The 14,735-nt window shown below is 38.2% G+C and overlaps 2 protein-coding genes across 2 annotated transcripts in view; one reads left to right on the top strand and one right to left on the bottom strand.

Annotated features, from left to right (window-relative positions):
• LOC145483705 (conserved oligomeric Golgi complex subunit 2-like) overlaps positions 1–11,506 on the bottom strand; it is a 19,407-nt gene extending 7,901 nt beyond the window's left edge. The window contains exons 1-8 of the mRNA XM_081462250.1: positions 11,184–11,506; positions 10,360–10,425; positions 9,303–9,383; positions 8,893–8,999; positions 8,700–8,805; positions 7,504–7,683; positions 6,628–6,903; positions 353–492 (exon numbers count right to left, since the gene is read on the bottom strand). Of these exons, the coding sequence (XP_081318376.1) occupies positions 353–492; positions 6,628–6,903; positions 7,504–7,683; positions 8,700–8,805; positions 8,893–8,999; positions 9,303–9,383; positions 10,360–10,425; positions 11,184–11,435 (1,208 nt within the window). The 5' untranslated portion in view covers positions 11,436–11,506. The remainder of the gene's footprint in view (positions 1–352; positions 493–6,627; positions 6,904–7,503; positions 7,684–8,699; positions 8,806–8,892; positions 9,000–9,302; positions 9,384–10,359; positions 10,426–11,183) is intronic.
• A 22-nt stretch (positions 11,507–11,528) lies between these two features.
• Positions 11,529–13,794, top strand: LOC145483727 (MAD2L1-binding protein-like). The gene has a single exon (XM_081462278.1). It carries the CDS (start codon positions 11,592–11,594, stop codon positions 12,321–12,323), a length of 732 nt encoding a protein of 243 aa, XP_081318404.1. The 5' UTR covers positions 11,529–11,591; the 3' UTR covers positions 12,324–13,794.
• Positions 13,795–14,735: the final 941 nt, after the last annotated feature.

The following is a 14,735-nucleotide window of genomic DNA, read 5'->3' on the forward strand; positions in this document are numbered from 1 at the left end:
ATCTAAGAAATAGAAAAAACATTTTCCATTTCTATCATGTTCAATTAACATGAGATTACAAGCTCAAGTTTACTAAGTGATAGTTGATGAGGCTGTAGGCCAAATCAACCATAACCAATAGTAGTATAGCTTTGTATAGCTTTTAATGCATACTTTCTTGAAGGGCATTTAATTTCTGAAATAATTTGTAAATTTAAAGTGAGACAGAGAACTAACCTCAACTCTAGGAAATGCAGTCCCACTTCTTCTATGCATAGCTCATAAACACCATCACCTTAATTAATCATACACAACAGACTAGAATGGACGAGGTTAATACTCATGTTTGCACTGTATGAATAGATCTACAAACCTTATTTGAAAATAGACCGGTAAACTCCACCTTGCCATAAAAGCAGTGAAGCTAGGATGTGATCTCAGTCTCTGTACACTTGACTTTGACCCACAAACACCTTCAAACTTATTGATAAACCATATTGTGGTCATATATTTCTGTAGGAGAAAGGAGTAATGGTATGACACACTGAAAACAAATATCAATTTAACTTTCCTCATTAGGGATAGACATGACTGCTTAGCAGGCTAACTGAGCCATTCCAGACAGAAGAATTATATGTGCCAATTTTGTTACTAGTTGTAGATAATCTTCAAGCTGTTTATTACTTCCTTATGTGTAAATTATTTGCTTGAATGTTCTGAAGAACAACAGTTTTCATTCTTACGCCAATTTTGAATATATTCTTTTTCAGCTCCTGCTTATCAGTGTAAGCATTCATGATTCTCAGTCACTGATTTTTTACCAGATACAGCGTTTTCAAATACTGGCAGAAACACTTCACTTAACAGAGACTTTTTTGTTGGAATACTTATCATCCACAAGTGACTTGAGGTTGCAGTTTGAAGGATACCTGCCGCACAAGTTCTACCCTGCAGCGCACAAGTTCTGCCCTGCAGCGCACAGGTTCTGCCCTGCAGCACACAAGTTCTTCCCTGCAGCACACAAGTTCTGCCCTGCAGCACACAAGTTCTGCCCCGCAGCGTACAAGTTCTGCCCTGTAGCGCACAAGTTCTGCCCTGTAGCACACAAGTTCTGCCCTGCAGCGTACAAGTTCTGCCCTGCAGCATACAAGTTCGACCCTGCAGCACACAAGTTCTGCCCTGCAGTGCACAAGTTCTGCCCTGCAGCATACAAGTTCGACCCTGCAGCACACAAGTTCTGCCCTGCAGCACACAAGTTCTGCCCTGCATGACACAAGTCCTGCCCTGCAGCATACAAGTTCTGCCCTGCAGTGCACAGGTTCTGCCCTGCAACACACAAGTTCTGCCCTGCAGCGTACAAATTCGGCCCTGCAGCACACAAGTTCTGCCCTCCAGCGCACAAGTTCTGCCCTGCAGTGCACAAGTTCTACCCTGCAGCGCACAAGTTCTGCCCTGCAGCGCACAAGTTCTGCCCCCCAGGCTATGTTCTTTGTGTACCAAGGGGTATTTAACCATTATTATAATTATGGTCTGTTAACAAATCTTAACTTCTCCAATATTTGCTCTTTTCACAAATTAAAATGTCTCTTATATGATAAAAGGTCTTGGAGGATATGACAGTGTGGGATTAATGAGAAAATGCATCTTGAAAATTCTGAGTTAGAACTTAGTCTTTACCTTATTAACATAACCATTTCTTAACTATGCAAAAGATAACACTGGGCAAACAACAGTTCCCAACCCTTACGCACACTTACTGTATACTTTCATTGATGGATCAATAATACCAAACTTTATTTATCATTATATCAATTTTCAAAAACTTAAGAGGCTCAAAACTCCCCCTACGGAATTTTTAAACTGTGCAAAGAATTGCATCTTACCGAGGGGTCTGTTTTTGGTTCGGTTTTTCAGTTTTCTCACTATAAAACTGCAGTTTTTCGGTTTTGGTGTCTGTGCGGTTTGCGGGTTTTCTCCAATTTAGTCTTTGGTTTTCAGTTGTTGTCAACAATGATAGCAGTTTTTCCGATTTTTCTGCCCAATGCATTTTACGGTTTTTCTGGTTTTGCCAAGGAAGTTGCAGCCCGCAGTCGGGCTAAAACTCTAATTCTAAGGGACCACTTACAGTTAGAGGAATGCATGACAAGCCTAGTCTCGGCTTTAACAGCCATTATTTGGGTCATAACGGCTGCCAAGCAGACTATGAAAAGCTAAAGATAACATCAAAACAAAAGACTATTTTTAAAATATCATGCGGCTGGGAAAATATCTTGTGGACTTTGACCTTAGACTATGGACCATCGAGTTTCTAATAGCTCAATTGCGAGTTGTCTCCCCGTTTCGTCGCGGAAATAACATTGCGCTTCCTTGCTCCATTCACATGGAATAAAAGCAAAGGAGAAACTGTTTGGTTGTAAAATAAATTAGTTTGGTTGTAAAATGGGGCTGCCATTGTGCCTACACAAATGAAAATTCTGACAGTGGCATTCAAAAAGTAACTTGAGAATGTGGTGTTTCTTTTAAACAAAAATGACCCAAAAACATTTTATTGTGGAAATTGTTTTTAGTTTCACATTGCTATAGGTCTGTGGAGCTGATTTACACAAATTAAAAAAGCAGCTTTTTAGACCACGATGTGTTGTGCACTAACAAGGAAATACGCAGAGCATATCAGAAAGTAAAATAAGCGATTAGATGTATGGAAATTAAATAACACAAAGAGAAATTCTGAAGACTACCAAAGCTTTGTTAATGAGGGCTTTTATTTTGGTTTTCGCTTTTGCATTTTTTGGCGATTTTTTACGTGGTTTTTTGGTTTCTAATAGGCCCCTACACCCCCCTCCTTACCATGTTGTCACACAATTTAATAAAGAAACCGGAGGGTCACTTAGCTTGTTTTTAAATTATAAGCACTTACAGCTTAAATAAAGGGTGTTTCAACAAGTTATGATATTGCTATGACAATCTGTCATGTACTAAAGATGACAGCAGCTAGTCCACCAGTGAAGGAACATTCATTTGATACCATTATTGAAGTATCAGCTCATAAAGTGTGATAGCATTGATCTATCAAAGTGTAAGCGCTGGGGAGAGCTGAAAAGTGTTGGTAGTCACCTTAATAAGATCAGATTTTGAGGGATTAACATGATCCACTGAAATATTTATTTGCTACAGCAATATGACAACATTCACATGTTGGTGCTGAACTTAATTACAACTAGGTTCAACTGCAGCATGGCAGAAACATAACTCTGATTCCAATGTTGTGACAGAGTCATAACAAATTCTGGATTTATTGAAGCCATGTAACAATTGAAAGGCCATATGCAAGAACGTCCCCTAGATTTTTCGGCCATTTTTGAAAGTGCTTAAAACTAGCTGAATTTTGGCATGTGGGCTTCGTTTCACCTGAGAAACATTGCTCTGGGTTGCTTTTCGTTCTCGAGAAATAACGTATGCAAAAAAGGTACACAGGTTGGAAAAACCGAGTGGTTTATTGCATACGCAATATCTCGAGAACGAAGCAAACTTTAGCGCGAAAACTACAGGACATTGCTTAACATACCTGAACGAAACTGCATGCGAAATTTGGAGCGTTTTCGACAAAGTTCACTTTTGATTAAAATACCTGACGCCCTTTTCCTGCCGAGTCCTTCAAATAAACGAAGCCGGGCCTTTGTTATGATAAACACAGCCGATCCTTTGTTATAATAGCCAAGCCAAGCCTTTGTTATAAGTCGAAGTCTCACCTCGGTTTATTATAACAAAGGATCGGCCCGCCGTGACCGCAAGGACTTTCATTTTACTTAGAAACCAGCAAAATGTCAATTTCACGCAACTTATATAAGCTCAAATTTGTTGATTTCAGGTCAAAAGTGCTTAAAATGTTGACTCATGTTAACACGCGACGGCAAGGATGTTGATTTCTCTTAGAAAGCAGCAAAATGTCAATTTTACGCAACGTAAAAGCTCAAAAATGTTGATTTTAGGTCAAAAAAGGTTTAAATGTTGATTTCATGTTAACCCGTGACGGTAGGGATGTTGATTTCACTTAGAAAACAGAAAAATGTTAATTTCACGCAGCGTATAAGCTCAAAAATGTTGATCTCAGCTCTAAATAGGTAAAAATGCTGATTTCACGTTAACGCATGACGGCAAGGATGTTGATTTCACTTAGAAAACAGCAAAATGTCAATTTCACGCAACGCATAAGCTCAATGATGTTGATTTCAGGTCTAAATAGGTAAAAATGCTGATTTCACGTTAACGCGTGACGGCAAGGATGTTGATTTCACTTAGAAAACAGCAAAATGTTAATTTCACGCAGCGTATAAGCTCAAAAATGTTGATTTCAGGTCTAAATAGGTAAAAATGCTGATTTCACGTTAACGCGTAACGGCAAGGATGTTGATTTCAATTAGAAAACAGCAAAATGTTAATTTCACGCAACTTATAAGCTAAAAATTGTTGATCTCAGCTCTAAATAGGTAAAAATGCTGATTTCACGTTAACGCGTGACGGCAAGGATGTTGATTTCACTTAGAAAACAGCAAAATGTTAATTTCACGCAACTTATAAGCTGAAAATTGTTAATTTCAGGTCTAAATAGGTAAAAATGTTGATTTCACGTAACGCGTGACGGAAAGGATGTTGATTTCACTTAGAAAACAGCAAAATGTTAATTTCACGCAACGTATAAGCTCAAAAATGTTGATTTCAGGTTTAAATAGGTAAAATATGGCGGCCGGAAAATAGTGTTAACATCTGGAACTTACTTTGGTTATCTGGGACAATAATTATCTGCACTGAACAAATAAACATCAAATAAGCACTTTTCCAAATACAGCAAGGTCTTGAATGGCTAAAAATCACGAGATAAATACATATTTTTCGACAAACACGATCGTAGCTTTATGTCACGCACCGCCTAACAGATTAACAAATTAACCCTTCTGCGCAATGTACGGGTCTCCATACATCTGCATGTCCGCTGATCCCAGAAGTTCAAAACACTACAAATCATGCCAATATGAAATAAAATCAACGCAACCTGGATCACAGATCTATGTTACAATTGATCGCTACTTGTTGGCCATTATTATCTTTAAATGAAAAAAAGCCGAAACAATCTAGTTACCAGTTCGAGAAACGTGAGCAGAACGTGATCGCAATGCATGCCAGGAAGGGTCTTTACACCTCGTGCACAGGAAAACATGGCGGTCGATACAAGACAAATTTTATAAGTCAAAAACCAGTTCTCACTTTCCAAACTTTGACACTAGCAACGCTTGGCAAATGGGCCACAACTCACGAGAGGGTATTTTTCTTGGGCAAGAACTGCTCTTGGACTTTGCTGCCTGGCTCGATCTGACTTCGAACGCCGATAACACAATTACGGTATATCAGCTACCTTCAAAGTTTCAGAACACGTTTTGATTCTTTAAAACGTGCTGATGACTTATAGGTTTATCGAGGCTTTATGATACCTCTCAACCACCAGGCAGCACACAAGGTACTTTAACACAATGCTTAAGATATTAGTTGACAGAGCTCTAATGCGGCACATCTCTTTTTAGTTTGATGGTATTTCGTTTGCCACTCGATCGATTCACGTGTTGTGTTTACGTCACAATAACTGATGTAAACAATCTGTTCCCAGATTTCCGCTCTATATACTATTTTCCTTTGACTTTAAGACAGCTAAGATTCAGTGGAATACACTATAAACAGTCTGCCTGTTTGCTGTTCAACAAAATAATAAGGTTTCTTTTGTTTTCTGTTCAACAAAAGATCTCCAAAAGATGCCACTTGGAAAACTGAACTTTTTGCATACGTTATTTCTCGAGAACGAAGAGCGCCCCAGCCAAAAAAAATTCAGAGCAATGTTTCTCGGGTAAACCGAAGCCTACATGCCAAAATTCAGCTATATTTGAACACTTTCAAAATGGCCCAAAAATCTAGAGGAGGTTCTTGCACGCGGCCTTTCATATCTCCCTCAGAGCTTTATTATCTAGCTCTCTGCACGCACTGCAGGCCTATGATGAGGGAGCATAATTTTATCTCCCTCAGAGCTTTATTATCTAGCTCTCTGCATGCACTGCAGGCCTATGATGAGGGAGCATAAATTATCTCCCTCAGAGCTTTATTATCTAGCTCTCTGCACGCACTGCAGGCCTATGATGAGGGAGCATAATTTTATCTCCCTCAGAGCTTTATTATCTAGCTCTCTGCACGCACTGCAGGCCTATGATGAGGGAGCATAATATTATCTCCCTCAGAGCTTTATTATCTAGTTCTCTGCATGCACTGCAGGCCTATGATGAGGGAGCATAATTATTTTCCTATCAACTCCCCACAGCTATGGAATCCCACCAAAATACATTACATGTAATATAATTTACAAATTTTGTTTGGTGCAGAAGAAGTATAACATTTGAATCACTGCCATGTAAGAGTCATGCAGCATGGCAGAGCTTGTCAAACTTTAATATTGCTTGCCAAACTTAAGCTTGATTCAGATGCTGTACTTCTGCAGTGCTTTTGTTGAACTTAATTCCTGAATTTAGTTCAGCACAGCAGAAGCACGACATCTTAATTGGGACTCAAGCATGACAGTAAAAGTATCTTTATTTTTAACAAATTACTGACCTGATGAAAAGCATCTGGATTTCCAGGGGCAAAGATTGATCCAAACCGTGCCTCAATGAGACTCACAACTTCAGGCCACACAGCATTCACTAAAAAGTCAAAGCCTCGAATTCCTGCCCTCTGTTCACCAAACATCTCCACATCACTGGCTACAAACCTTCCTGATGTTATGTTCATCATCTGTGCACAGTGTTTGGGAACAAACTCAAGAACCTTGTTATAGACATTGTAGAGACCCTGTGAAGAATCTGTAGTCAGTGCCTTCTCAACAATAACCTATGGAACAATAAAAATACAGACAACTAGTCAAAATGTCATACAATTTCACATACTGCTACTGGTCTTCTCTGTTCCAATGCAAACATTTTGCAAAAATCGCTAAAGAAATTCAGTTTGAGACCAAACTCTTCTGCAGGAATAGTAAAGAAATTTTTAACGAAAATAGATAACTATAATTTTAACTTTGCATTTTCATTTTTTGATATGACAAAGGCTCAGACCTTGCCATCTTTGGAATTAAATCACAGCTACTGCAGTGGTGAATGATGAAGATTATAGAATATGCAGACATGTCAATTCCATCCATGTGTAAGATCAGACATTAGCTCAAAAAAGTGCAGGCCTTAATACATTGAAACTTAAATTTACTATTTCTTTTGTTATAGACATACAAAACAAATATTAAACCTTTCAGGTTACAGTGTTCAGAGTTTACTTATTTCTTCATTTTTGGGCTGCCTCCGAACATCTCTGACATTGAAAACAAATAATTTATAATATTGTAGAATTGCCCATCTTGACAAACAAATATCAAAACGAGAAACTTGTAACAAGTTATTATTATGGTAAATCTGTTAGTTAGCTCTCTTGCTTTACCTCACTCATGTAAGGCTTTACAGTAACTTCTCTGAACAACATTTCAGCATCTTTTGTCTTGTCAATGATGGCATATGTTCTTAGAACACGAGATAGCAGATTCAGCTGTCCAGTCTGGAGTCCTTCTTGAAATGCTGCTTCCAATTTCTTTTGAAGGGTGCTTGTTATGGCTGCAATACGCTTTGTAGAAAAAGAAAAAGTGCCAAGCAATCAACTTACTGCAATAGCAAAAGTCTACACTAATAGACAGCATGATTTATTCAACGTACTGACATTAACAAAAGCTTTATCCAGGACAAAAACAGCTGACCATTTCATTTATCTAAGTTTATTGCCAACAGTTTTTTGTTACATGTATAATTTTATCATTATTTTTAACAAATTGATGATTACAGATAAGTGTCTATTTTGAAAATGTAATCACTCTCGACACATCCAATATAGTTTTGCATAAACACTGACTCTGACCAGGCTTGGATCTGTTTTCTAGTTGCTCAAAAGAGAGAATGATCTAACTTACAAGAGTTTCTTCCTTGGTAAAAGTACTAGACAGTCTTCTTTTACGTGTTGATTAGTTTGTGCATATTTTTCAGTTTGCCATTCACGGCAGTTTACTTTTTGTAGCCAATTTATCTACTGCAGCTGTGATTTCAGTTATCCTTTATCCAATGAGAAAAAAGTGATACATATCTAAGAGTCTTGTGTATACACAAAGTTAATACTGCTACAAAGTAAAACCTGAATTTGAGTTGAAGGAGCTTCTCTTTCAAGTTTGCTTTTATGTCAGGTGAAATAGAAATGCCATTTATAACACCTATAAATAACTGAAACATAACTCTAAATGTTCAGTCAGATTCAACAACAATTTGTTCAATAGTATTGGAGACATGTTATTAAACTTTTAATGCTTTATTACCCAAATTAATTTCTTGAACACTTTCAGTCTTAGTCTCACAGAAATACACTTAAAAGATGTCAACAGATTGTAACAATATTATTATAGTTAGAAGCAAAGGAATACATTAAATGTATACAGGCAAGTCTTTTTTAGATTTTCTCAGGAAAAAATAAAACAACTTACATTTTATTTTATTTTATTTTTAATATGATAAAAAAGAAAACTTAATATGAGAGAGGAAAAGATTAAAATACAAAAGTCCAAAACACAAGAAAGGATGAAGACGAGTCTGACTAACCCCTCTGATGCTTTCCACCAATGGATGACCTTGACTCTGAGTAACATAAAACTGCAGCTGATTAAACTCACTGGCCACTCTCTCAATCAGGTGCGAGTCATCATCCCTACAAGAAAATATTTTAATTTATACAAATACTTCTTGTAAAAACTGAAACAAAACTGAACTGAAGACCATAGCAGTGTTTGCTCACCCTTCGGGTTCTTTGGAGGACACATCCTGGGTTAGTCTTGACCCTTGTAATAGTCTCTCGATCTTCTCCAGTGACTTTGTGATGTTCAATAAATGTTGCATACACATCTTGGAAAGAAAAAAGACATTTCCAATATCAAGACTTTTGTTACAAAACTTAATAATACCCATGCTTTAACTTTAGACCCACATCTAGTGGACCCACAATTAGTGCTATGATGAGTATTGCCAAAAGTCAATAAAGTAACTCATACAACCAGAATAACCCATAAGCCACTCATGTCCACAATGTGGACCTATTTTTTATGAAAAGAGTAATTCCATTTTATGCAAAGGTTAGCTCATGTCAGTCATCATTCACTGGGAAATCTACAACTTTGCTCATAGAGCACTTCGATTTAATGATAATACCTTTTTCTGTCTCAGCAATGCTCTTTCATCTAGTTTGTTTTGTATTGCATCAATAGTTCCATCAAGATCAGACTTAATGAGCTGAAAAATAAAAACATGCAATTGTAATTTACATGAAGGAGTATCAAGAGTGGGGTGATAATCACTTACTCAGTCAGTCAGTCAGTCACTAGGTTCTCCAGGCTGGATAAATTGTACTGCTGGTCAGGGATTGACTACAGGGAAGGGGTGACCTGTACCATTTACAAGGTCTACAAGGCTCTTAATAATTGGCCAAAAAATAGATAAAGAACAGAAACAATGCCCCTAGCCCTAATATTAAAAAGGTAATGGTTAACAATAATGAATGAGAATATCGGCTTCAAAGTGGTGCAAATCTACCCCAGGGAACAATAATTGAGATAAGAGGGACGGAAAGCTGAGAGGTCTTAGTTTTTGAGATTCAGAGGAGATCTTAGGTCTTTGGTCTTAGAGCTTAGAGCTTAAGTTTTGAGACACCCAAATGATAGCTCAAGATAACACAGAGAGGTCACATATCTTGCGCCAAGTGTTGCGATGACAATCGTGCAATTGCTTTTTTAGGGAAAAAAGTAGTCAGTTTAATAATTATTTACTTAGTTTTAGCTTTAGGCTAATAAAATAGGCAAATAAATAAATTCAAAATGGTATGGGATGTGACGGGGGAAAGAAACAGAACCAGCATCCCAATTGCAATCTAACCCCCTAATACACTCAACATACATGTACATGCACTTAATATATACACTAAAAATAAACAAAAGCAAATAAAAATGTGATAAATATGTAAATTAAAGTTTAAGTATCAAACCTTATTAGTTTCTAGCCTGGAGGACTATAAATTCCTCGCTTTGATAAATGAATATTAATTGAGCTGGTCTTAAACGTAGCGAATAAATTAATTGCTTTAGTACTGAATGGCAATGAGTTCCACAGTTTATGAACTATGTTGCTGCATTTATTTATTGGCCACTAAAATGCAAAACTTATTCCATGGAAATCACTGTGGTGGCCTGTTACTTCATACACAAACACTTACCAATACTTCTTCTTTCAGTTGTCCTAAAGGAACTGACAAACTGGCAATGTTCTTATCCATTCCAACCTGAAATAAACCAGTAAGGACGGTGGCCTCATGGTTAGTGCACTCACCTCCAGATCAAGTGGTCTGGGTTTGAGCCCTGGCTGGAAACATTGTGTTGTGTTCCTGGGCTGGACACTAAACTATAGGGACTAATTACAAGAATGGCTCCGACCTCCGAATGCACTAGGAATGAGTATGGTTAGCTATTTATAGCACCCGGTTAGTCTACCTTTCACTCAGGTTAGCCTACTGTTTGCTCTAGTTAGCCTAACTAGTGTTCCGGTTAACCTACTGAGTTAGCTCTTAATATTTGTAATAGTAACACAATATATTCTTAAAATAATTGCTTTCCAGCATCCAGCTCTATAGTGGTGTAGTGGTCATGAGACTCACTCATGACCCAAATGACCCGGGTTCTGATTCTGGCTTGCAATTTGTCTTTTTCTTTTTCCTTGTTTAGAGAGAAAACCTCAGTGTCCGGAGCCATTCCTGCAATTAACACCATGCCACTAAACTCTCACAGTGTCTCTGTATAAATATTTAATGCTGGGGGTAACCCTGTGATGGATTAACATCCCCTCCTCATGCCTCAGAAACCAGAGATAAGCGCCGGCCTGATGGGCAACTTGGCTCGTATCCAGCATCAACCTCTCAATACACCTACCGCAGTCTAAGGCTTAATATTTGTTCATTTAAGCTTATTGACAACAGTAACACATAACAGGAACTTGTCCAAAATGTACTTGCTTTATCGCTACTCAAGCAAACCAAGTACTCACCAGGTTTGTGGACAAATTCACGAAGTCGGCATAATCCTCGTTGATCAACTCAATCAGGGCATGTTTTAATGACTTCAAATAATCATCTAAATTTGCTTTCAGAGCATCTAGAGGAACGCTCCCTTTGCAGCTTCCAACAAAGCTATCCACACTAAAAGATTCCTTCATGAAATCTGCTCTGGAAAAGATAGCCGAGCTTGGTTCTCGAGGAACCATTTCCTCCAGAGAGTCCGCCATTTTGTTCCAACTCATCACATCGAAAAAGTGCCAGGCATTCCTCCCCTCTGAGGCCCACTTTATGAAGGCACGTCAGAAGATCTGAAAAGTGGGCCCCAGCAAATATTGCTTCGAAGCGGCACATTCGAAAATAATCACGCTGACACGTTTTTCAGTTTTCGATTAATATTTATGGCAAAAGAGGTTGAAATTCAAGTGACTTTCAACGAAGGAGTCGGCCAGTCTATAAATTCACGACTGTTGAGGGGCTGCATCGAATACCTTCTGTACCAACGGCAACAACTTCCGATACCTTACCACGAGCTAATAAAATTGGTAGAAGATCAAGAAAAGTCGTGCGATGGCTTAGAAGCAGGCGTATTGGCCCGGCGATCCTTTAATACTGAATACAAGAAAGCTAAGAAAGTGTATGAAGACGTGGAGTGCTTGTTTGATCACATAAACAAGCTGTTCCTGTCGACAAAAGTCAATGCTGCCATGGTTCTGCTAGGGTCAACCCCGGTCAGTCCAAAAGAACATTACTTTGTTGATTTTCAAAACGCTAATGAAGGTAAAACTGTGGACAGTTCACCAAGAGTATGCAATTCAGCTTGTCGAAAACTGATACGGAGCTTGATTTCGAATCAAGAACTTGGTTCTTTCAAGGAGATTTCTCCTACTTCCATGTTGGTTTTCATTCAGGTTAGCAGATCGTCCGATATTGAGTGGTTTCAACCAAAGCCGACTTTCAAGCCACCTCACCGAGGTCAATCCTGTAAAATAAACGTTAGGACTACCAGCTACAACGAACAACCGGCTGCCAGTGAGGGCGAACCCCCTGAACATAGCATCGATGAGTGGTTATGGTTTCAGGCTCCAGTTATTATCAGGGGGTACAGGCACAGAACCGGTGTCGGTCCCTAGTATAAAATAATGTAGGATTTTATTTTAAACAATATGCTCATTTTGGGAATCTTTTCAGACAGCCATTAGATGCTTTTATAATTGAGGATCTAAGCACCTTTCCCAAAGCAGCACTGGTGCAAAATGCATGATATGATTGACAGTTAAACTGGCACAAAAGTTTAATTGCTTTTGACCTTCTAGCTCTCCCATAATCTGAGAGCCTCCCAGATTCTGACTGATTCCTGTTTTTTTTTTTTTTAAATCCATGGAAATCTCCCAAAATGAGTAGTGCTGAAGCACCCATAGTCTAGCAAAAAAAAACAGTAATACTACTACAAGTCAAATTTGATTTCCCTAGTTCCCTACACATTGATATTAGTAATTGGACTGTGTGGAGGACAATTCATTGAGTAATTACGGATGAGCGTGACGTGCAAGGCCGATTTTACATTATGGGCACAATTACTCCCTGAATTGTAAGACACAAGGTCCAATTACTAATTAACCATATCTATAGCAAATTTTGGACTTAAAATGCTTTTTGAGAACTTTTTTTGAGCGAAAACGTCTGTAGCACTTTTCATGAGTTTTGAAATCTGTAGGAAACATTGCAAAGGAAGCCATTGAAGCGTGTGTAATTGATGTGCAAATAACATGTACCTGTAATAATTATTGGACACCCATGTAATTGCATGCCGATTATGTGACAAATAGGTGCACAGAGAACTAGTCACCATCAAGAATTTTGTTATAGATACCATTAGACAAAAAATTTTCCCTATTTTCCTTTCTGTGCCAAGGATTCGAAGAAGCAAAAAAAAGTGAGGGGAAAATTGCCATTTCAGTGCAGAAGAGCTGCTCATACTCTCCTGATACATAGCTCTATGAATTTGCCCATGTTTTTCAGTTTGGTTCAGATGGACAGAGCACCAGTTTAGGGTTATACCATATTTTAGGGGATGGGCAAACCAGACGCATACTTTACACTTAATTCATGCATCTATTCCACCCATTTTGCATAGTGTGTGAACCTGAAATTAGGTAATGTTGAAAGAAATGTGTAGAAGAAAGACTGAATGCTTTGTGGATCTCTATCCATGTCTGTCAAATTTGATCAGTAAAATATTTTGTTGGTTAGATCTTTAATATCTACAGACTATACTTATTTCAGATCAGTCTATGTAATTTTCAGTAGTACCCTGCAAAACTTGAAGATAACCAGTGGTAATAATTATTTCAACCCACTTTTGCCCAAGTCCTCATTAACAGCTTGTCTTTTCCATATGTGATAATGTTCTTAATTTTTATTGTAGTCCCTTTTTGAGTCTGATTATTTTGTGGTAGTATTCCAATGTACAGCAATTAGGACAATTTTCAATCCTGATACAGTTCACCATTGATGAAATGAATCTTACTTCCATAAGTCAATTGTTACTGGAAGTTTATTCCATATATTTGTCAAGCCTGCTGTTTTTAATGCTCTTTAGCTTCAATATAAAAAGAAATTTTAAATGTACCAGTTTATTGATTGTCAATTCAGTTAAGGTGAAATCTGTGACAGGTTTATGAACAATCTTCAGTTACTGATACTGAACTGATAAATGAAACACTTATGGTAGCCTGCGAACAGGCTCCCAGCTGGGTTTAGTGCAAGCTAGCCGAGTGCAGTTTTTGTGATCTAGGACGTGCAGGGCGAACTGAGAGCGGTCTGGTGATGAGAGAGCTAAACAGCTTGCTTCGCTCGCCGAATATTTTTTCCACCCTTGCTGGGAACCTGTTTGCAGGCTACACTTATGGCTGCCTGCTGCCTGGCCAGTCATTACATTGAGTTCCATTTACATTGCCTGTCTCCACCCAGGTGTATAAATATGGTTACCATAAAATTTAATGCTGGGGGGTAAAGCTGTAAATGACTAGCATCCCATCCAGGTAATACTACGCAAGCTCCACTTGACCCGATGCATACCGCTGAGTTGAAACTCAGTCATGTTAAGGGGAGCCTCTTGATATTGCACTGTCAGAGACACACTTTCCAGGGATGAATACAATACAGTAAACAGCCGCATGTAAGAACACACGATTTCAGAGGTCAGGCTGATTGAGTTCTTATTTATCGGGTGCTTAGTGACAAATCAGGCTCAAAATGTTCTTAAAATGTTCTTAAATTTTTATTTAGTAATACTATCCAAAACATGTTTAGGCTGATCTTGTTCTTAGAAAAATGGGGCTTTATTGGCCAAATTTCAGCCTGGTGTTCTTGATCCATTTGTTCTTATGTGTAGGTGTTTACTGTAGCTCAAAATGGTCCAGTCCATTGAATTTTCACGTGAACTACATGTACTTCTACGGATACTTGGTCCAGTAAAGTGATTTGACAGTTTTCTAGAAAATGTAATTATGTCGGTACCTGTTATGGAACCACACCCCATT

This window comes from Orbicella franksi, chromosome 4 (assembly GCF_964199315.1).
Source record: "Orbicella franksi chromosome 4, jaOrbFran1.1, whole genome shotgun sequence".
Lineage (NCBI taxonomy): Eukaryota > Metazoa > Cnidaria > Anthozoa > Scleractinia > Merulinidae > Orbicella > Orbicella franksi.

What these genes read in the sequence shown, in the direction of transcription:
- LOC145483727 (XM_081462278.1), top strand. Translation starts at nt 11,592, where the DNA reads ATGGCAAAAGAGGTTGAAATTCAAGTGACTTTCAACGAAGGAGTCGGC.